The sequence below is a fragment of the Sceloporus occidentalis genome, unplaced genomic scaffold (assembly GCF_023333645.1).
Source record: "Sceloporus occidentalis isolate IW3139 unplaced genomic scaffold, rSceOcc1.0.p SCAF_10, whole genome shotgun sequence".
Taxonomy (NCBI): Eukaryota; Metazoa; Chordata; class Lepidosauria; order Squamata; family Phrynosomatidae; genus Sceloporus; species Sceloporus occidentalis.
The window spans coordinates 23,087,287-23,108,270 of NW_028316990.1; the positions used below are offsets into that span (position 1 = coordinate 23,087,287).

General features: G+C 46.5%; 1 protein-coding gene across 2 annotated transcripts in view; it reads left to right on the forward strand.

Annotated features, from left to right (window-relative positions):
* Positions 1 to 20,984, forward strand: part of LOC149306188 (caskin-1-like) — an 84,452-nt gene that overhangs the window by 52,054 nt on the left and 11,414 nt on the right. Inside the window, exons 5-16 of one of the 2 annotated variants that reach the window (XM_089477102.1) lie at positions 1,668 to 1,763; positions 2,163 to 2,293; positions 4,306 to 4,414; positions 5,489 to 5,597; positions 8,156 to 8,250; positions 8,884 to 9,001; positions 13,309 to 13,557; positions 14,870 to 14,980; positions 16,190 to 16,311; positions 17,283 to 17,370; positions 19,529 to 19,638; positions 20,409 to 20,519. In XM_089477102.1, the coding sequence (XP_089333228.1) occupies positions 1,668 to 1,763; positions 2,163 to 2,293; positions 4,306 to 4,414; positions 5,489 to 5,597; positions 8,156 to 8,250; positions 8,884 to 9,001; positions 13,309 to 13,557; positions 14,870 to 14,980; positions 16,190 to 16,311; positions 17,283 to 17,370; positions 19,529 to 19,638; positions 20,409 to 20,519 (1,449 nt within the window). The remainder of the gene's footprint in view (positions 1 to 1,667; positions 1,764 to 2,162; positions 2,294 to 4,305; positions 4,415 to 5,488; positions 5,598 to 8,155; positions 8,251 to 8,883; positions 9,002 to 13,308; positions 13,558 to 14,869; positions 14,981 to 16,189; positions 16,312 to 17,282; positions 17,371 to 19,528; positions 19,639 to 20,408; positions 20,520 to 20,984) is intronic. The other variant, XM_089477100.1, reaches the window with a different exon arrangement.

Genomic DNA, 20,984 nt, shown 5'->3' on the forward strand with positions numbered 1-20,984 from the left:
GGGTACGAAAAAGTTAGATTTAAAAAAACTGTTCCGGGTTACGAAGATTTTTTCGGGTTACGAAAAAATTTTCGGCGCGAAATTTAAATGTGAAGCGCGGCTAGCGGCTTTCCAGCGGCTTTCCAGCGCCTTTTCGGGTTGCGAAATTTATCGGGTTACGAACGGCGCCGCGGAACGAATTAATTTCGTAACCCGAGGTAGCACTGTATATATATATATATATATATATATATATATTTCTTCTTCGTGGTCCACGCGAATCATACAAATGGGTTGTACTGCGCCTGCGCAGTGCTGCTCGGAAAACTTCTAGAATCACTGGGCAAAGTTTACTTTGTAGCTTTTAGCAACTTTTTGGCTGTAGCCCTGCCCATCCCTTATAAGCCCCTTGTGTTCCCGCTCTTTCCCCAGTTACTTCTTTCTGCCGCGTTAGTTGCTTGGGGAACTTCGCTCTGTGTTATTTGAACTTGTTCACTGGACTTTGACTTCGGACCGTACTTGACCATTTTTCTTCTGATCCCCCCCCCCCCCGGCCCGGTGTATTGTTGACCATTTGGCACATCTTTGACCACTCTTTGGATTCGATTCGGTTTAATAATGTTTCCGGCACCATTCAAAAAATGTGATGTCTGCGGTGGTAAGATCCCCGTACAGGATCCCCACTCTTCTTGTCTCCTCTGCCTTGGCAAGAATCACAACTCCAAAGCTTGTGCCTTGTGCAAGTCCTTGACCCCCTCAGGCTTGAAAGAACCGCGACTCCCGATTGATTACGACCATCTACCAAGGGGTCCCCAAGCCTCAGGATACCGACCAGCCGGGTTCTGCACCTGCGTCTTCAGAATCGACGCCAGCCGTTGCTGCTTCTGTGGCCCAGGGCTCCAAGACCAAGCCTAGTGCCACTGTGGCCCAGAGCTCCACCACTGAGCCAAGTGCCACCGCCGAAAAGCCTTAGAAAAGGCAGGTGACCAACGGAGCTAGTTCAAAGCCGAAGTCCTCAGAAAAGGATAAGGCTAGAACCAAGGACTCAGGCTCCGATAAGAGTTTGGCCCAGGAGATGAGGTCCTGTAAGGACACGGGCTCTAAATCCTCCTCCAAGAAGAGACACGTCCCCTTGGATGTTGTCTGAAGTCAAAGTCCAGTGAACAAGATCAACTAACACAGAGTGAAGTTCCCCAAGCAGCTAATGCGGCGGAAAGAAGGAACTGGGGAAAAAGCGGGAACACAAGAGGCTTATATGGGATGGGCAGAACTACCGCCAAAAAGTTGCAAAGTTAACTTTGCCCAGTGATTCTAGAAGTTTTCTGAGCAGCACTGTGCAGGCGCAGTACAACCCATTTGTATGAATTCGCAGATGACCACTCGAAGAAATACCGTTACAGGTTTGGAAATTAATTTGTGCAAAATTTGTGCATCTTTTTGCTATTCCTGATTAGAGTAAACCCATTATATCAATTGTACTCTTCGTCCAGCAGTGGATTCCATAGGTCTCCTCTAGTTGTGAGTTTATGAATTGGAAAAACACAGACAGATCAGAGAGGTGGGGTCACAATATGGCATGTGGTCATCATGGGTCCTGGCTTTGGCGCATGGCAGCTGTGCCAGGCATTATCTACAGAACCTACTGAGTTTTGCATTTCTGTTTGTGCTTCTTCCTCCGCATCCTACAGTCTGAGATGCTCCTTCAGCATCAGTCCAATCCCTGCATCCTGGACAACTCCGGAAAGACGCCGCTGGACCTGGCTTGTGAGTTTGGCCGTGTTGGGGTAAGTCTGGTCAACCTGCCCAGGTGGAAAAAATTGGTGTGGCAAGTGGGTCAGAGGAGTGGCATTCTCATTAAAGTCTTCCTTGAGTTACAGTGTGTGTGTAGGGGGTCATTTCTGTATATATTTCGAGAGACCATGTTAATGCTGTTTTTAAAAGTCTGCAAAGGGAAACCATGGCTTTGCTGAAACTAGATTGCAGCATGTTGGTTGGGGGGATTCTGGGGGTTGTAGTCCAGAAATTTAGGTTTGGTTGAGGGAAAGTGGGAAGATTTGGGGTCAAGCAGGTGTTGACATGCTCCAAGGGCATATAATGCTCAAGAAGTTCTTCTGTGAGGACGACTGACTCCGTCCTCTTTATGGTGCCCTTCCATCATTTCCTTCTCTCACTTGGCTCTACAGGTGGTGCAGCTGCTCCTGAACAGCAACATGTGTGCAGCACTTCTGGAACCCAAGCCCGGGGACATCACCGACCCCAACGGCACCAGCCCCTTGCACTTGGCGGCTAAGAATGGGCACATTGACATCATCCGGTGTGTTCCATGTTGAACTTGACCTTCCATTGTCTTTCAGTGGTTGGTGGATGATGGGGATTGTAGTCCAGCATGCAGAGAGCCAGTGCAGTATAGTGATTTGGGCATTGCATTATGACTCTGGAGACCAGGGTTCAAATCCCCACTTGGCCATAGAAACCCACTGACAACCTTGGGCAAGTCACACACTCTCAGCCTCAGAGGAAGGCAATGGCAAACCCCCTCTGAACAAATCTTGCCAAGAAAACCATATGATAGGTTCACCATAGGGTTGCCATAAGTCAGAAATGATTTGAAGGCCCAACAATAACAATGCAGAGCTTGGAAAATTGTTTTTTAAAAGCAGTAATTTATAATAAAGTAGTAATAGTACAGTCAGCCCTCCATAGCCACAGATCTGTTTATCCACTGATTTTTTTGGGCATGGAGTCAAACCTCCATGGCTTGAAAATATTTTTAAAAATATATAAATTCCAAAAAGCAAACCTTGATTTTGTCATTTCATATAAGAGACACCATTTTATTATGCCACAGTATTTAATGGGATTGGGCATGCACCGATTTTGCTATCCATGGGAGGTCCTGCAACCAAACCCCAGCAGATACCAAGGGTCAATAATAATAATAATAATAGCCCATCGTATATGATGGGACTTGAGCATCTATGGATTTTGATATCCGCAGGGGGGCCTGCAACCAAACCCCAGAAGATTGCAAGGGCCCATTGTAATAATAACAATAATAACAACAACCCATTGTATATAATGGGACTTCAGCATCCATGGATTTTGGAGTCCACAGGGGATCCTGAAGCCAAACCCCAAGGACTCACTATAATTGTAAAATTACAATTTGTTACTGTTATTCATTATAGGTAAATAAGTAAGTAAGTAAATATTTTATTAGAGTCATAGAGCAGTATAAATTTATTGCAGGTCTTTTTAAATACATAATAATAATAATAATAATAATAATAATAATAATTATTATTATTATTATTATTATTATTATTATTATTATTATTATTTTGGCCCACTCTGTGCTTCCCTGATGGAAGGAAGCTATCTCTCCGCTGCTGCTGCTCCCCCAAGCGCACTTTTCCTCTTGACATCTTGACAACTGCGTTTTGCCTTTGCAAAAGCATTGCTTCCCTTTCCTGCAGAGGATTGTCTGAAGCATCCCACCCCCTCCCTTTGCAAATGCATTAGTGGCTGAGATTTCCAATCTCTGTCCACTTCTCATCTCAGGAGGAGAGCGAGAGGAAGAGAGGGCGGGAGAGAGAGAGTACCATAGTAGTAGTAGATTGTTGGCCGTCGGGGATGGATGCAAATGCTTCCTCTGCCCCAGAAGGCTTCTGCCACCCCCGAATACCAGGGCAGCCCCTTCTCACCCACCGGCAGAGAATTCACTTAGCCAATTCACTTCTGCTAATTTGGGCCTTGCATCTCAGAATGAGACCCGGCTGATGCTAATCTTTGGCTCTGACATGGGTTTGGCAGCATGCTAAGATGTCATCTTGCTGTAGCTTTGGGGGCCTAGAAGACCCTCTTTCCCCACCCTCCCTTTCCCTGCATCCTCCCCTTTTCCTATCAGCTGTAGGATTCTTGCATTCGGTGCAGAAATGCATTGCACCACCATTTATGTTATATAGGATGGGGGCTTGGACTCTTCTTGTGTCCCCCTGGACCATGCCTGATTTTCCTTTCCCTGTTTAGAAAGAAGTCCCCACTCCATGAAATGCCCTTTAAATGGCTGGGGCAGGGGCACTCAACCAACAATCTCGCAGGAAGGATAGGAATATGACAGGAGAGGGATGGGACAGACCTCTTCTGATAATTGAACTGTTTTAATTGTTTTTCAAAGTGTTGTTTTAATGTGTTTATACACAAACACACACACACGTATATATGTTGCAAGCCGCCTTGGGTCCCAACTTGGGAGAAAGGCGGGATAATAATAAAATAAATTAAATAATCTCCTTTCTGTCCGTCTTCTCCCTTCCTTGCCCACAGCCTCCTTCTCCAAGCCGGGATTGACATCAACCGGCAAACCAAGGCTGGCACTGCTTTGCACGAAGCGGCCTTGTGCGGCAAGACGGATGTCGTGCGGCTACTCTTGGATGTAAGTACCCCCCTCAACCCACTGCTCCACTGCGGAATGGGATGCAGTGGACTTACTAGGGGGATGCGTTGGTGGACGGTGAGTTAATGGGTCCTTGCACAACTCACGGCTTGGGCATGTGCTGTGCAATCGGTTGCACTATGGCAGGACCCAGCGTATCTGTGCCGGCTGACATTTGCACCATGCTCAGACCCCAAAGGTGCAGGTGCAGCCTCTGCTTCTTGCTCCTCAACAACCAGTTGATGGAGGCACAGGCTGCCTGTGAAGAAGTTGGGGCAGAGACACTATGGTCCTGACATGCAGCCATCCATGGTCCCCAAGACTTACTTGGATCAGCCTTTGAGAATGTGAGCAGGTCCAGGGCTCTCTCTGCGCAGGTGTGGGTGCTAGTTGTGTGTGTTTACCTGTGTGGAACCACTGCCCCACTGGCCTGGGAGCTCACCTTGTGTCTCACCTGGGAGGGCGAGGCAGTGGCATCACTAACGGGGTGCAGGGGGGTGGACCACACAAATTAAAAACCTGCCTAAGGCATACAGTCTAAAAAAACAAAATAATAACATTAAAACATATCTTAAAAATACAGCAAACACAGATACATAATAATAATAATTCCATCAAATTGTGAGGTGGTCCATGGCTCCGATCAGTCAGAGCCAAAATGTGAAAAGGAGCCCCTGAGGGTTTGGCTGGTGGGGTTCCATCCCATCCCACTGCCCACCTGCCCTGGTATCACAGCAATAGCAATAGCATTTACATTTCTAATTCAGGACTCTCTAAGTGGTTTACTATCTGTAAGCCAATTGCTCCCCCAAAACTGGGTACTCATTTTACTATGAAAGGATGGAAGGCTGAGTCAAGCTTGGAGCCCTGGATTTGAACTCTAGTTTGCAGCAGAGCCGTCTTTGCAAAGGAGTTGCAGAGCTGCAGAGGTTGGATGGGGGGCAAACATGGAGGAGATCCAACAGCCAGGTTTGCAAGGGAGAAGGTGGTTCTTCAGATGAACTTGATCCAAAGTCCTGATAAGTTATTATCTGTTCTCTCTGGCCCAATTTTCTCCTCCTGTGTGTTTTGCAGAGTGGGATCAACGCTCACATCCGGAACACTTACAGCCAGACGGCGCTGGACATTGTCAACCAGTTTACGGCCACACAAGCCAGCAAGGAGATAAAGCAGATGCTCCGAGGTGAGCGGGATGTGTGTGTCTTTATGGATATGGGGTCTTTTTTGGTTGTGGGGAGAGTCTCCATTGAAGCAGTGGGGCCTGTTGGAAAGTCTTCTCAAAACCAGCCGCACGCAAATGGAAGGCGAGTTGTGTTAGGCTGCTCAGTTGTCGGTTTGCAAAATGGGAATAATCCCAATGTATCTTGCACCATTCTCCTAGGCAGTGTATGAAGCTCTTTCAGTGACCAAAAAGAAAAACTTGACTATAGTTTTCTGTGGGTTTTTGGGGCTGTGTGGCCACGTTCTGGAGGAATTTATTCCTAATGTTTCGCCTGCAACTGTGGCATCTTTAGAGGTTGGTGGCATAGAAGTGTATGGGGTATATATACCTATGGGACCCTTGTTTGGGAGGAAGTGGCTTTTTACATGTTAATGCTGGAGTTAGTGTGTGTTGCACTGTGTTGAATGCTGCAACCTGAAGGTGTTATATTCCATTAATTTATTTAACACAAATCCCCCTCACATATCCCCCATGCAACACACTCCCAGGCTGCACCATTCGACTCAGTACAACACACAAACTAACTCCACCATTAACATGTAAAAACCACTTCTTCCCAAACAAGGGTCCCATAGCTATAAATATCCCACACATTTCCATGCCACCATCGCAGTTGCAGGCGAAACGTCAGGAATAAATTATTATTATTATTATTATTATTATTATTAATAAATTATTATTCCAAAATGTGACCATACAGCACGAAAAACCCACAGAAAACTATGGATGCCGGTGGCCGTGAAAGCCTTTTTCACTCCATTGGAAAATAATAATGGTTAACAACAATTCCATGGTGCTCTGTCTCCATCTAGTGTTTTTAAAGCTAAACCACAGACTTGCGCATTAGTAGTGCTCAGATTGCATTGCACCCATTGTCTGAATAATGGTCACAACAGTCCCTATGCACATTTTTCAGATTGCAGCAATTTAGGGAATAGCAGCTTTCTTAAGGCCACCTTGTGGGGTTCGTGGCAGAGATGAGATTTCAATCCAGGGAGGCCAAATTTACCAGTAGTTTCTGATTTCCTTTAAGCATGTGCAGAGTGCCTTTGTACCATGCAGTTAGGCTCTCTTCCATCCAGCCTCTGTTTGAAAACCTCCAAAGAAGGAGACTCCACCACGCTCCGAGGCAGAAGCATCTTATAACTGTTAAGTGGATTTGTAACTGGTTGACCGGCCGAACCCAAAGGGGGCTCAGCAATGGCTCGTTTTCATCCTGGAGAGAAGTGACCAGAGGAGTCCCACAGGGCTCTGTCCTGGGCCCAGTATTATTCAACATCTTTATCAATGACCTGGATGACAGAATTGGGAGCATACTTATCAAATTTGCAGATGACACCAAATTAGGAGGAATAGCTAATACTCCAGAGGACAGGATCAAGATTCAAAATGACCTGAATAGACTAGAAAGCTGGGCCAAAGCTAACAAAATGAACTTCAGCACAGAGAAATGTAAGGTACTGCACTTAGGTTGGAAAAATAAAATGCACAGATATAGGATTATGGGGGACACCTGGCTGAATGAGATTTATACACGTGAAAGGGATCTAGGAGTCCAAGTAGACCACAAGTTGAACATGACTCAACAGTGCGATGCGGCAGCTAAAAAGGCCAATACAATTTTAGGCTGCATCAATAGAAGTATAGTGTCTAGATCAAGAGAAGTAATAGTGCCACTCTATTCTGCTCTGGTCAGGCCCCACCTGGAATATTGTGTCCAGTTCTGGGCAAAACAATTCAAAAAGGACATTGAGAAACTGGAGTCATGTGTCCAAACGAGGGAGACTAAAATGGTGAAGGGTCTGGATACCATGAAGCCCTATGAAGAACGACTTAGGGATCTGGGGAAGTTTAGCCTGGAGAAGAGAAGGTTAAGAGGTGATATGATAGCCCTGTTTAAATATTTGAAGGGATGTCATATTGAGGGAACAAGCTTGTTTTCTGCTGCTCCAGAGACTATGAGACAATGGAGGAATGGAGGCAAGCTGCGGGAAAAGAGATTCCAGCTCAACATTAGGAGGAGCATCCTGACAGTAAGGGCTGTTTGACAGTGGAACACACTCCTTCCTTGGAGATTTTGGTGGAGTCCCCTTCCCTGGAGGTCTTTAAGTAGAGGCTGGATGGCCATCTGTCAATGAGGATGCTTTGATTGGGAGTTTCTGCATGGCAGAATGGGGTTGGACTGGATGAACCTTGTGGTCTCCTCCAGCTCTATGATTCTATGATTCTAATTTCTTCCTAATGTCATCCTAATGTGAAATCTCTTTTCCTAGAGTTTGCATCCGTTTTTCCATGTCCTATTCTCCAGAGCAGCAAAAAACAAGTTTGCTTCATCCTCCATCCCTTCAAATATTTAAACATAAATATCGTATCACCTCTTAACCTTCTGTTTTCAAGGCTAATCCTATCCATCTCCCGAAATTTCTCCTCATAGGGCTTTATGGTTTCCAGACCTTCCACCATTTTGGGTGCTCTCTTGCTAACTACTGTCTCCATCATCTCCTCCTCTTTCTGCTCAGATGCTTCGGCTGCTCTGCAAGTCAGGGCTGTGAAGGATTATTGCAACAACTACGACCTGACCAGCCTCAACGTGAAAGCTGGAGATATCATTACGGTGAGTTGCTGGTTGCTTCTTCCATCTCAGAAGCTTTGACTCTGCAGGAGGCATTGGGCAGGAGAACCACAACAAAACAGCAGAGAAGGCCTGTCTTGCCCTGGGAACTTTGCCCAGAGTTTGCAAATAACACATTGAAATTAATGGCTACCATTCTCTATCATTGCATAACTTAGCACATACTTTTTAGGATCCAGGGACATAGCTAGGATTTTGGGAAGGGGGGGGTCCAGACTAAGTGCCACCATTATAATGGGGCTTGAGTGTGGCAGCGCAGCAGCACACACCATTCATTTTTCTAATGGAAGGGAGGGTCCCGGACCCCAAGAACCCTCCTCCCTTGGCTACGTCCCTGAGGATCCTTCTAGGGACACTTCCTAACCCATGTCTCAATGCACATCAGGAGTACTTGGTGCCTACCTCTTAAGACCCAATTTGTTATAAATCATGGGGTTGCGAACATTTGCAGTTTAGGAGACAAAGTGCAAACTCAGGTGGCCACCTTGCTCCCTTGACCATCCCATGAATTGGATGATGGGATGTCCATCAGGGCCGTCTCACAGTCACTTCTGATTCTCTGCTTTGCGGTCTCCAGTCTTCTTCCCACCTAATTCTGTTCTGGCCCCCCAACAGGTTTTGGAGCAGCATGCAGATGGTCGATGGAAAGGCTGCATCCATGACAACCGGACCGGGAATGACCGTGTCGGCTACTTCCCATCCAGCCTTGTGGAGGCCATCAGCAAACGCACAGGCAAGTCTTTCCTTTTTTAAAAAATGGAGTTTCTACCTTGCCTGGAACCATTGGCTTTTCTCCTTACAACTCCGTTCCTGGCCTTCCTTCCCATTTCAGTTGTCTCTGCTCCGGTGGAAGGTACATGTCAGGGGGGCACTGAATCTGTTTCAGGTTTGATTCAGGCTTTAACATTCCCAATGGAGAGCTCCATGAAAACTAGCCAAAATCTGGAATGGATTGACCACCCGACTGACATGGGACCCACAAGCCGCTGCTGCTCTGCTTTGTACTCAGAGCAAACAAATATTGAACATTTGGTAGATAATTTGTCCCAGTGTCCCAAAATAGTACTGTACTATCTATAAGTAATTTGGAACTGATTTGTGTGTCTCAGAAAAGGGAAGGAGGAACTCCCTGGCCATTGCTTTAGTTACAACCATGGAAAATCACACATGTCTGGGAGACAACAAATCTGGTGTGTTTGTTTGGAGAGTGTAGGAAACGTGTCAGATTGAGGAACACAAAACTTGGCTTATTTTGTTCTGGCCCACGCTACAGGTGTTCTCCTTGAGGAGATCAACTGCAAGAGTTAATGTGGGTTTGTTTGCATGATATTTCATATTCTGGGGACTTTTGCATCCCAATTTTGCAAAGGTTTGGAGGGGGAGTTGCAAAAGCAGTTTTGTAAACTTATTTTCCCTGCAAAAGGTTTTAGGGAAGAATTTTTCCCCCTTGCTTTTTTTTAACAAAAATTTGATAGATTTTGCAAAGGTGTTTTTGTGTGAAAAATACTGTCTTTTTATATTATTATTATTATTATTATTATTATTATTATTATTATTATATTTTGTTATTACTTTTGCTGCATATACACACACAAAAGTGGATCCTTTTGCTCTTTGAGAGGAGAATATATATATATACACACACACACACACACACACACGTACACACACGCACTCACACACGCACACACATATGCACACACACACACAGTATTTGTGATAAGGTGCCAAAACAAAGGGTTTTCAGATGCCAGAAATTTCTGGAGTTCCAGCTTGCACTCTCTATAGAAATGGACCTTTTGAATTTTTAGAAGATAGACCAATACCTTGATGGAGGAGAAACAGGTTGCAGACCAGCAACAGAATTATTAAATTGATGGCAAATGGGGCCGAAGGTTTGCCAGCCTGGTTTGTTGCTATTCTTGTTCCACTTTGACAAGATTGGATGCTCTGTGGTTAAACTCCCCCGTCCCTTTCTGCCCCCGGGGTATTGATCCTCTTTCTCCAGTGGCGCACACCTTTCTTTACGGCTGCTCACTTGGAAAGGATGCCATTAAAATTCAGTTAAAAATCCAACTCCACACTTTGAAGCTGTGATCAATACTGGGACCTTGAATCGGCTTTGGAGGCAGATCAGCTTTCCAAAGGAGTGCCAGAGAGGGAGGTGTGCGAATCGAATGTCTTTTGCACAAAGCAGCCACACCAAAGAGTGTGTATGCCTTGCACGTCCCACCATCCGCTTCTCTTTCCCTTTCCAAGAAGTGGAAACAAAACACACATCCAGAGAGGTGCCATAAAAGCATCATAGCATAAAGATGTTGAATAGCACTGGGCCCAGGACAGACCCCTGTGGGACCCCACTGGTCACTTCTGTCCAGGATGAAAAAGAGCCATTGTTGAGCACCCTTTGGGTTCGGCCGGTCAACCAATTACAGGCCCAGTGCTATTCAACATCTTTATTAACGACTTGGAGAACAAAATTGGGGGCATACTTATCAAATTTGCAGATGACACCAAATTAGGAGGAATAGCTAATACTCCAGAGGACAGGATCAAGATTCAAAATGACCTGAAGGTTGGGCCACAGCTAACAAAATGAAATTCAATACGGAGAAATGTATGGTACTGCACTTAAGGCAGAAAAATGAAATGCACAGATATAGGATGGGGGACACCTGGCTGAATGAAACTACGTGTGAAAGGGATCTTGGAGTCCAAGTAGACCATAAGTTGAATATGAGTCAACAGTGCGATGTGGCAGCTAACAAGGCCAATGCGATTTTAGGCTGAATCAATAGAAGTATAGTGTCTAGATCAAGGGAAGTAATAGTGCCACTCTATTCTGCTCTGGTCAGGCCCCACCTGGAATACTGTGTCCAGTTCTGGGCACCACAATTCAAAAAGGACGTTGAGAAACTGGAGCGTGTCCAAAGGAGGGCGACAAAAATGGTGAAAGGTCTGGAACCATGCCCTATGAAGACGATTTAGGGAGCTGAGTTTAGCCTGGAGAAGAGAAGGTTAAGAGGTGATATGATAGCCCTATTTAAATATTTGAAAGGATGTCATATTGAGGAGGGAGCAAGCTTGTTTTCTGCTGCTCCAGAGACTAGGACCCAATGGAGCAATTGATGCAAGCTCCAGGAAAAGAGATTCCAGCTCAACATTAGGAGGAACTTCCTGACAGTGAGGGCTGTTTGACAGTGGAACAAACTCCCTCGGAGTGTAGTGGAGTCTCCTTCCTTAGAGGTCTTCAAACAGAGGCTGGATGGCCATCTTTCGGGGATGCTTTGTTTGTGATTTCCTGCATGGCAAGGGGTTGGACTGGATGGCCCTTGTGGTCTCTTCCAACTCTACGATTCTATGATTCTAGGGTTTTGTCTTATTATTTAATTGTGTTTTAAGCTGTTGTAGCTTTGTGCTTTTAACAAAACGGCTGGAATCCTCTATCACAGTCTGCATTGTGTAACTTTGCATAGACTTAGCTACGTAGCAGAGGCACTATGAAATCCTGTTAACAAATTGCAAAGGTGTGTAACAGGACTCTTGCAAGTGTCTCGACACACATTGGGCACTCCATAATGGATGTCCCAATACACAACAAGACTAGTGTGCATTGGTCTCATTTGTATCCATCCTGTTGTGCATCAGACACTTTGCCAGCACCCTTGTGTGTATTAACATAATCTCATGACAAAATTCTGGGCGACATTTTACATTTGTTTTTAAACTTTTGTATGAGATTTTAGCTGTACTATCTAAATTTGTTGTAAAGACACCCTGAGTCCCCTCTTAAAAGAAACACAGGGCATTAATGCAGTCACCCCTCTGCATCCATGTATTTTTTATCCATAGATCCAAGCACCCGTAGCATGAAAATATTCAAAAAATACATAAATTCCAAAAAGTAAAGCTTGATTATTATTTTATATATGGGACACCATTTTAATTTTTAATTGTATATCACAGCATTTGAACATCCACGTATTTTGATATCCAAGAGCTGGGTGGGTCCTGGAGTCAAACTCTAAATTGGATACACACACACACACACACACTTATAAATTTATTAGATTTATTTAAATTTAATACATTTATGAAATCTTTGACCTGGAGACCAACAAGTTTCACTTACAAACCCAAAAGGTCTTACTAAAAGAAGGGAAAGAGAGCATTAGTTATGGGCTCCACACAAGAAAGGAAATGCTTCTAGGTTAAAAAAGATAGACTTTTTGGATATTAAGTAATTTAATATTCAAAGTGTATATTTTCATGTACAAGATGTCCCAGTTTTTGAAAACAAACCTGCCAGTTGGAGGAAGACTTTTTAATGCAGTCTGCAAAATGAAGGCTGAGAGGTAGACATTTCCTGAATGGTGCCTTACTGAGTCCATGGCAGAAGCAAGATTGATCTGTTGGTTGGGGACGATGGGTGTTGCAATGCAACCCAGTCAGGACAACACAGGGAAGAGTGGCTCATTCTCATCTTAGTCTCTGGTCTTCAGCCCCATTTTCAACATTGCTGGATGCAGCTGTGGCTGATGACTCCTGTTCTGCAATAGAGTAGTGATGCCCAAACTCTGGCCTTCCAGGTGTTTTGGACTTCAACGCCCAGTAGCCCCAGCCATCTTGGCCAGTAGTATGGGATACTGGGAGCTGAAGTCCAAAATGCCTGGAAGGCCAGAGTTTGGGAGTCATCGCTTTAGAGCAGTGGTTCTCAACCTTCCTAACGCTGCAACCTTTTAATACAGTTCCTCACATTGTGATGACCCCCCCCAACCACAAAATTATTAATATAATAATGTTAAATATATGTTTTCTGATGGTCTTAGGCAACCCTTGTGAAAGGGTTGTTCGACCCCTAAAGAGGTTGCGACCCACAGTTTGAGAACCGCTGCTTTAGAGGAACAGTCTTGAGCAGCTGTCTAGCACTTTGGAGAGACCCTTGGACACAAAATGCAGGATGGGAAGAGTCCTCCCCAGTCTCTGCCTCTGTTCCTCCTGTTTCATGTTGCCTCTTCTTGTTGTGTTTCCCTTTGTCAGGTTCATGGGACGCAGGGCAGGTCCAAGCCATCTCCCTCCCAGCTGGCGGGGTCCCAATGGTGCCCAACGGCCATTCCTGCTTCTCCTCCTCCTCCTTCTCCATCACCACTGCCATCTTTTCCTCCTCCTCCTCCTTCTCCCATCATGTCCTGCCTCCACCTCCACCGAACCCCCATCAGCCTCTTTTCAGTTCCTTCGGCTACCGCTGGCTCCCTCATGGCGCCGTGGAAGGGCCAGGCGCCAACCCAGGTAGTCTGTTCATTGCTCGCTTTGTTTTGATTTGTGCATTTTTTGGGTTTCTTTATTTAATACATTCGTTGCGCTTCCAGTTTTCCCTTGGCTTGCTTGCTTGTGTACCTTTTCATCCTCATCCCCATCCCATTCCCCCATTTCCCCTCCTCATGCAACAAGTATTGCGTGCAAGTATTTGGAGATCACTGGGTGACCTTAGGCAAAGTCACGCACTCTCAGCCTCAGAGGAAGGCAATGGCAAAACTCCTCTGAACAAATCTTGCCAGCCTTGACTCTGGAGACCAGGGTTTGAATCCCCACTTGACCATGGAAACCCACTGGGTGACATTGGGTGTTACACACTCTCATTCTCAGAGCATGGCAATGGCAACCCCCCTCTGAAGAACCTTGTCAAGAAAACCCCATGCTAGGGTTGCCTTAGGGTCAGAGTAAGTAAAAAATGACTTGGAGGCACACACGGGCAAGTCGCACTCTCTCATTCTCAGAGGTTGACAATGGCAAAAAATTCCTTTGAAGAAATGTGCCAAGGAGATCTCACGATAGGTTTACCTTAGGGTCACCATAAGTCAGAAACGACTTAAAGGCACACAACAACAAGAAGAAAACGTTTGTTGGAAGTGCCCCAGAGAGATAAAGGCAAGAGAGAGAGAGAAGAGAAAGGCAGGGTGGGCCAAGACCAGAAAGAGGTGGGCCAGATGCTCCGAGGGATGGAATGGTAATGACTGTTGGCTCCCATGTGCGTGGGTTGGTGAAGCCATTCCAGGTTTTGGCTGGCTTTCCAAGATCTATCCAAGGAAGTGGGTTACAGCACCTTTTTCAAGGCTGGGCTGTAATTTGGAATGTATTCACCATTTGCTGACATGGGATTGACCAACCAGCTGCCCCTGGGTTGGAACCCAACAGAAGGAGAGATGAAATTTGGCAACTCTGTGGTTGAACGCAGGGGTAGTAAATGGTGCAGTGTCGCATATTTTACATGACTCTACTGCACCATGCAGGATTGAGAAAGAAGCAGCTCAGGCCTTCCCCAGCCAAGTCAGCTGCCCCCATTTCCCCTTCCCTGCCATGGAACAGCAATGGCCCTTGATGGCTCCCATATTCAGGGAAGCGGTGTCTCCTTTGAAGTTTGGACTCAAATCCAGAAAAGGCTGACCTAGAAGCCTCCTGCTTCAGTCTCAGGGGGCTGGACTGCAGTTGTGAACGGAGGTTGTCGCTCTTCCCAGCGCATGCAATATCAAGTGCCTTGTTTCATCTGGTCTCTCTGTTCTCTCTTTGCTGGGGTGGCAATGGTTTTCCTTTGCCCCCGAAGGTTCCCGAGGGTCCGACGCCAGTCCGTCCCACTTGTCCCCATCCTCAGGCGGCTCTGCGACCACGCCAGCCCCGGCCGAAGAGATCTGGGTGCTTCGCAAACCCTATGCAGGTAAGGAAGAGGACGGGCGGCTGGGTGGACTCTTTCTCGTCCCCTTTGGGTCAGTCCAAGGTAAGCACAGCTCAGGCTCAGCGGTTATGTTGGGTGCACACAATTTGCAATGGCAGCATAACTAATGTGAAGGTCCAGGGCAGATCACCTCATGGTTCCCATGAAAGGCCAGAGAGGGACTTGGTTTAACACAAGCCTTAGAGATGTGGAAGCTCAGAAAAGAAAACTGGGAAAAAAATTGGGGGAAAAATTACAAATAAATAAATAAATAAATAAAATTTTTATTTATATACCGCCCTTCCATCAGATCAGGGCGGTTTACAACAATTAAAATACAATAAACAATAAACATTAAAATCATACACGAATTACATAAAACATAAAAACAAAAGGCCCCAGGTTAGCCAATCCCGTTGCCGGTGCGGCGGGGGGGGGGGGGGGCCTATGGGACCTTATTCAGGGAATGCTATCCCAAACAGGTAGGTCTTCAAGTCCCGTCTGAATTGGGCCAGGGAGGTAGCTGAGCGGAGCTCTATGGGCAGCGTGTTCCAAAGGGCCGGGGCGGCGATGGAAAATGTCCTCCTGGTAGTGGAGACAAACCTCGCCCCGGGAACCCTAAGTAATTGCTGCCCAGATGTTCTGAGGGTGCGGGGCGGAATGTATGGGGAGAGACGGTCCTTCAGGTATCCCATATTTCCCCCCAAAGCATCCCCTCCCCAGGAAAATTTAAAATGTAGTTTATGTTGTATTTTCTTTTAGAACGATGAATGCTGGCCAGTATTCTTAGTCAGCTAAGTAGTTGTCCCATCCTATGGAATACTGGGATTTGTAGTTTTGCAAGCCTTCTGTGCTAAAGAAGGCTGGTGCGTCACCAAACTAGAAATCCCAAGATTCTATAGGATGGAGCCAAGGTAGTTAAAAGTGGGGCTACACTGCATTATTTCTGGAGTGTAGATGCACCCTAAGTTATCCTCTCCTGGTCTGACTCCCTTGTTGCAAACCTGATGGAAACGTCATTCACCCATTGTGCTCTGATGACCAACAAAATGGGCCTGCTTCTGCTTCTGCAACTGAGGCCCAGAAAAATAGGTTTCGGGGGGAATTAAGATGTTGGCAATAGGGTCTGAATGGTGGGGGTCTCCGTTCCCTGATGCCACCCCTGCCCTTCTCCCCATAACCTCTAACCATCGCTTCCTTCCCTCTTGACAGGTGGTGACCGCAGCAGCGTGGGCAGCACTGGAAGCGTGGCTAGTGGCCGGAGCTCAGGAAGTGGCCAGAGCACTGGAAGTGGTGGCCACACGGCTCTCCACCCGGGCTCCGAAGGTGTCAAGGTGAGCCAAGTTACCACTTTCTGGATTGGTTCCACCCAAGGGTTTGTGCATGCCTCTGAGCATACTCAGAGTGTCGGGGCCAGAACCAAGGGCAACCTGAGCATCTCAGATTTATCTGCCCCAAAATTGAGGATGCTAGTCATATGCCTGCTTTTTGCTGTTTTTGTTCTTAGTTCAGATGGTATGGAGGCCTATGAATACTGTTTTCAATTTTTCCCCTCTGTATGGTTTTTAACATATTGCCTGATGAAGAAGCCAGTGGAGTTTCAAAAGCTTGTAACATGTATATTGTGCATTTTAGTTGTCCCCATAAAAGTAATGCTGTTTTGTGAATTTTGAATGAAACTGGTGCATTGCAATATGTTTTTAGATATGCAAGTGCCTGAACAGCCATTCCTTAACGCCTTTGCCTGATGAGGAAGCCAGTGGAGCTTGGAAAGCTTGCAACATCTATATTGTGCATTTTGGTAGGCCTGGCCTGCTTAGCTTCCAAAATCAAGGCTGAGCGTGTTCAGGGTGGCAACGCTTGGCATTGCCTGTGCGATGCTGCCCTCTTCTGCCCGCAGCCTATGTTGGCACCACTCTCCTTGCAATGGTCAGCTTGGCAAGTGACCAGGCTCTCATTCCATTCCTGGGAAAAGTGGGCCAAAAGGAAGCCAAGGCTCTTCCCCTCCCTTTCCTCCCCTTAAACCCTATTCTTTCTTGTGGCTCTGTTCCAGGAGCCTCTTTTAAACCTTTGTACACTGCCTGGGCTGTGCCCTGAATGCCCAACGAGGCAGGGCTGCCATCGGCCGTACCTGAGCAGCATGCCCCTTTGCCAACAGTGTGGGGACTGCTTGGCTTCCAATGCCACCTTCCTTGAATCATTGTGCATATGTGTGTGTCTGTGTCCTTTTCCTTGCTCTGCCTCCCCCGCCGGCCGCCTTTCCCTTCACTGACAGTCTGTTCCTTCTCTCCCCACCGTTTCACAGCTTCTGGCAACCGTCCTTTCCCAGAAGGCGTCTGTGCAAGAATCCGCCGCGGGTGATGGGCCTGCCAAAGCAGCGGAGACGCCCGCAGGTGCGTGGAAGCTCCTTGCGCCGGGCTTTTTCACTCTTCTCCTCCTCCGGTCCCGACGGCCGGAGCTTTCCTTATTTCCTTGACAAGCTGCTTCTCCTGAGATCAGGGGGACCTTCGGGGCCAGCTTAAAATGACCCTTCCTTTTTGCTGCTGCCATGCCTTCTCTTGCTTCGGTTAGTACAGAGATTTGGGGGCGTAGGGGAGGAAGCGGGAGGGATGGGGGGGAAAACCTCTATCCTGGGCTGGGACAGAAATAGGGGGCCCTGCCTTCCCACCTTCCAAAAATTTACCAGCCTGGCTCTCTTCCAACCTCCGTCAAAGGAACCATCTGGCTTCCGGAAGGCATAGATCTGTTTATTGCATGCTTCTTTTGCATTCTCCACTCCAAAGTATCTGTGTTTTCCCCATGACTCCATCCTTTGGAGCGTGAGTTTGAGGCATCCCAGCCTTTCCAAAATGTCAATTCGTCTTCCTTTTGGGTCCATGGTGGGTTTGGTCTGAGGGCTGTGGTCTTGAAAGGATCCCCTCTTTGCCTGGAAAAGAAGGAAGCCATCCACCGCCACCACCATCATCCCCTACTCCACCACCCATGTTTTCTTTTCCCTGGTGATGGAAGAGATGAAGGGCTTGGTGGCAGAAAGCCTTGAGAGATCTCCAGAGCTGGGAGGGCTGGAAGGGAGAGAAGTTGGGGGAGTAAGGATGGCAGATGGTGCTCTCTTGGTGTTCCTGCGTCTTCAGGGTGAAGCTGCGCGTGCCTGTTCTCACCAAGGTCTCGATCTGATGTGCTGAAATGCTCAGTTTGGAGGATGTGAGAGAACATTGCAGGCTTGGTTTCTGCACAAATTGCTCCTCTCCTCCATTGCAAGATCGCCACTTTGGCCATATCTGAGATCTTTCTGTCTTTCAGGATGGTTCAGATGCTGCCTTGCTTGCTGGCTTGCAGAATTGGCCAGGCCTCCGACGTCTTTCAGCCTTGAGCCTTTGGATGCAGACAGGGAAAGGAGAGCTGCTCACTTTCCTGGATCTGGAAGCCCAAAGAGGGATGCAAGGAAGGCCATCTCTCAGTGCAAAGAGAACATCCCAGCCCTCCTTTCCTTGTCTCCATCCAAAGGCTCAAGGCTGTATGATGTCAGAGGCCTGGCCAGTTCTGCTTCCTGATCTAGAAGGGCATCTTGCAGGCTGGCTGGCTTGAGAGTTAGGGGTTGGTTGCCAGCTGGTCAGAGAACATCAAGGTCACCTTGGCTGCCATCTTGGCCACCTGGGTCCTGCTGTGAGCATCTGCCAGGTGGCTCTGTGCGTTTGCAATATTGGCGTAAAAATACTGGCCATTGCTTTCAGGAAGGCTGGAAGCTCCCATGTTGTTGCAATTTTAAAGGAGAGGTCCAAAGTGCCGAACCCATTTGGGCAGGGAGTCAATCCTCACACCTTAGATAACACCTTTACATTTCAAAGTAAAACCTGGAGCAGATTCAAGCACACTTGGCCCTCCGCTTTTGCGGCTTTGACTTTTGCGGATTTGATTAGTTGCGGTTTTGACTAATATGTTCTCTCTCGGAATCTCTAGGTCCTCCAGCGCAACTCTGAAAGAAGTTGGCCATAGAGTTGTGCTGGAGAACCTACAAGAAAAACACTTCTCTAGGCATTTGTAGGTCCTCCAGCATGATTCTATGAACAAATTCACACATGGACCATAGAGTTGCACTGGAGGAACTGGAGATTTCTACAGAGGAATTATTTCAGGTAAAAAGAATAGTGGTTTTTTTATTTGTGATTTTTCCACATTCATGGGGGTCCTTCACCTTTAACCAAGCACTGTACCTGGAAAGCATAAACATATCCACCGCAGTAATATATCTATCCATTTGATACCACTTTAGCGGTCATAGTTCCAACCTATGAAATATTGGGATACATCCTTTGTTGCAGGATTTGGAATTCTGTGCTGCTGAGCACTGATCCCCTGCCTTGCACTGCAGTTTTTAGTAATTCAGCAAACTATAAATCCCAGAATTTTGCAGGATGGTCCCATTTTAATAACTAAAGTGGCACCACACTGGTGCAACTGTGTGGTGTAGTTGCAGTCTGACTTTCAAAGGCCCCAGGAAGCTTTTGGTGGCGGCAGAGGTGCCTTCCCTTCACCTTGCTTGCTTTGCGCCAGGTTCTTCCCGGACCCCAAGTCTTGGCAGCTCCTCCTTCCAGAGCCAGTCTTATGGCGAACAGCAGCAGCAACAGCAACTGAAGAAAGTGGAGCCAATGTCCGAAGGGAAGGTAAGTTTGGGGAACCCCCTCCAAGGGATGGGACACAAAGGCTGCATTTGACCTGCACAAATAATGCAATTTGGCACTGCTTTAACTGCCATGGCTCCATGCTGTGGAATCCTGGAATCTGTAGTTTGTTGTGGCACCAGGCACATAGCTATGAATCCCAGGAGCCATGGCAAAGCGTCAACAGTCTTATAAATATGGAAAGATTACGGCGGAAAGGAAAGATGGAAAAAATAGAAAAATGTAACGTGTTTAAAAATGGAACATGTTATATAATTATAAAAAATTCTATCATCTAAAGAAAACTCAATGAATAACAATGGAAGGTCAAGCAATGAAGTATAAATTAAATGTGCAAAATAAGGGAGAGGAAGTCATTTTATGTTGTATGTTAATGGTGTGTTTTCTTGTTTGTAAATATTTTTTGTATTGTTTAGAATTTTATTAATAAATATTTTATATATATAAAAAAGTCAAAGTGACTTTGGCTTTACTATCTAGCTCTTTCTGTTCCAAAGACAGGAGGGTCAAATAGTGATAATTGTAGGCCCTAAATGCACCAGATACTCTCTGATTTATGAAGTCAAGCAGGGTCAGCCCTGGTTAGTCCTTGGATGGGCGACCACCAACAAATACCAGGTGCTGGAGGCTGTTATTTCAGAAGAAGGAACTGGCAAAAGCTACCTCTGAGGATTCCTTGCCTAAGACAACACTATGGAAAAATTAATGGGCTCACCATAAGAGAGAATAACAGCCCCGTCTTCTCCTTGCAGAGCTCAGAGGCCGTCTACCAATGGCTTTGCAAGTTCCAACTGCAACTCTACGCCTCCAACTTCATCAATGCGGGGTACGACATCCCCACCATCAGCCGCATGACACCTGAGGTGAGGACCACTGAGGAATGGCGATGGGTGGGTGGGTTCCAGGACCCTTGGCCAAGAAACTGCATTGATTCAGCCTAATCTAAATACCCATAGGTGGAGTTATTACCCTGGCACTACACAACCCCTCCACTGAATACCACCACAGTGAAATCTCTGCAAGAGGATGCATGCGTATCGCTCTTGTCACCTCACTGCACAATGCTCAAGGGACAGTGTACAGTGCACAAGGTTCAGTGTGCATTGATACACTGCTCTAGGTGGATTGTTGCAAATCTGTTCCTGCCAACTTTAACTGGCTAGATACATGCTGCATTGTCCAAACAAGGCATTCCATGGACGTGGCACAACTTAATTTATTTATCTATTTCATTTCTATGCCGCCTTTCTCCTAGAAAGGGACCCAAGGTAACTCACCAACAAAAATGCCTGCGTCTGTCATTAACAGGATTTTGGCAGCTGGGTGCT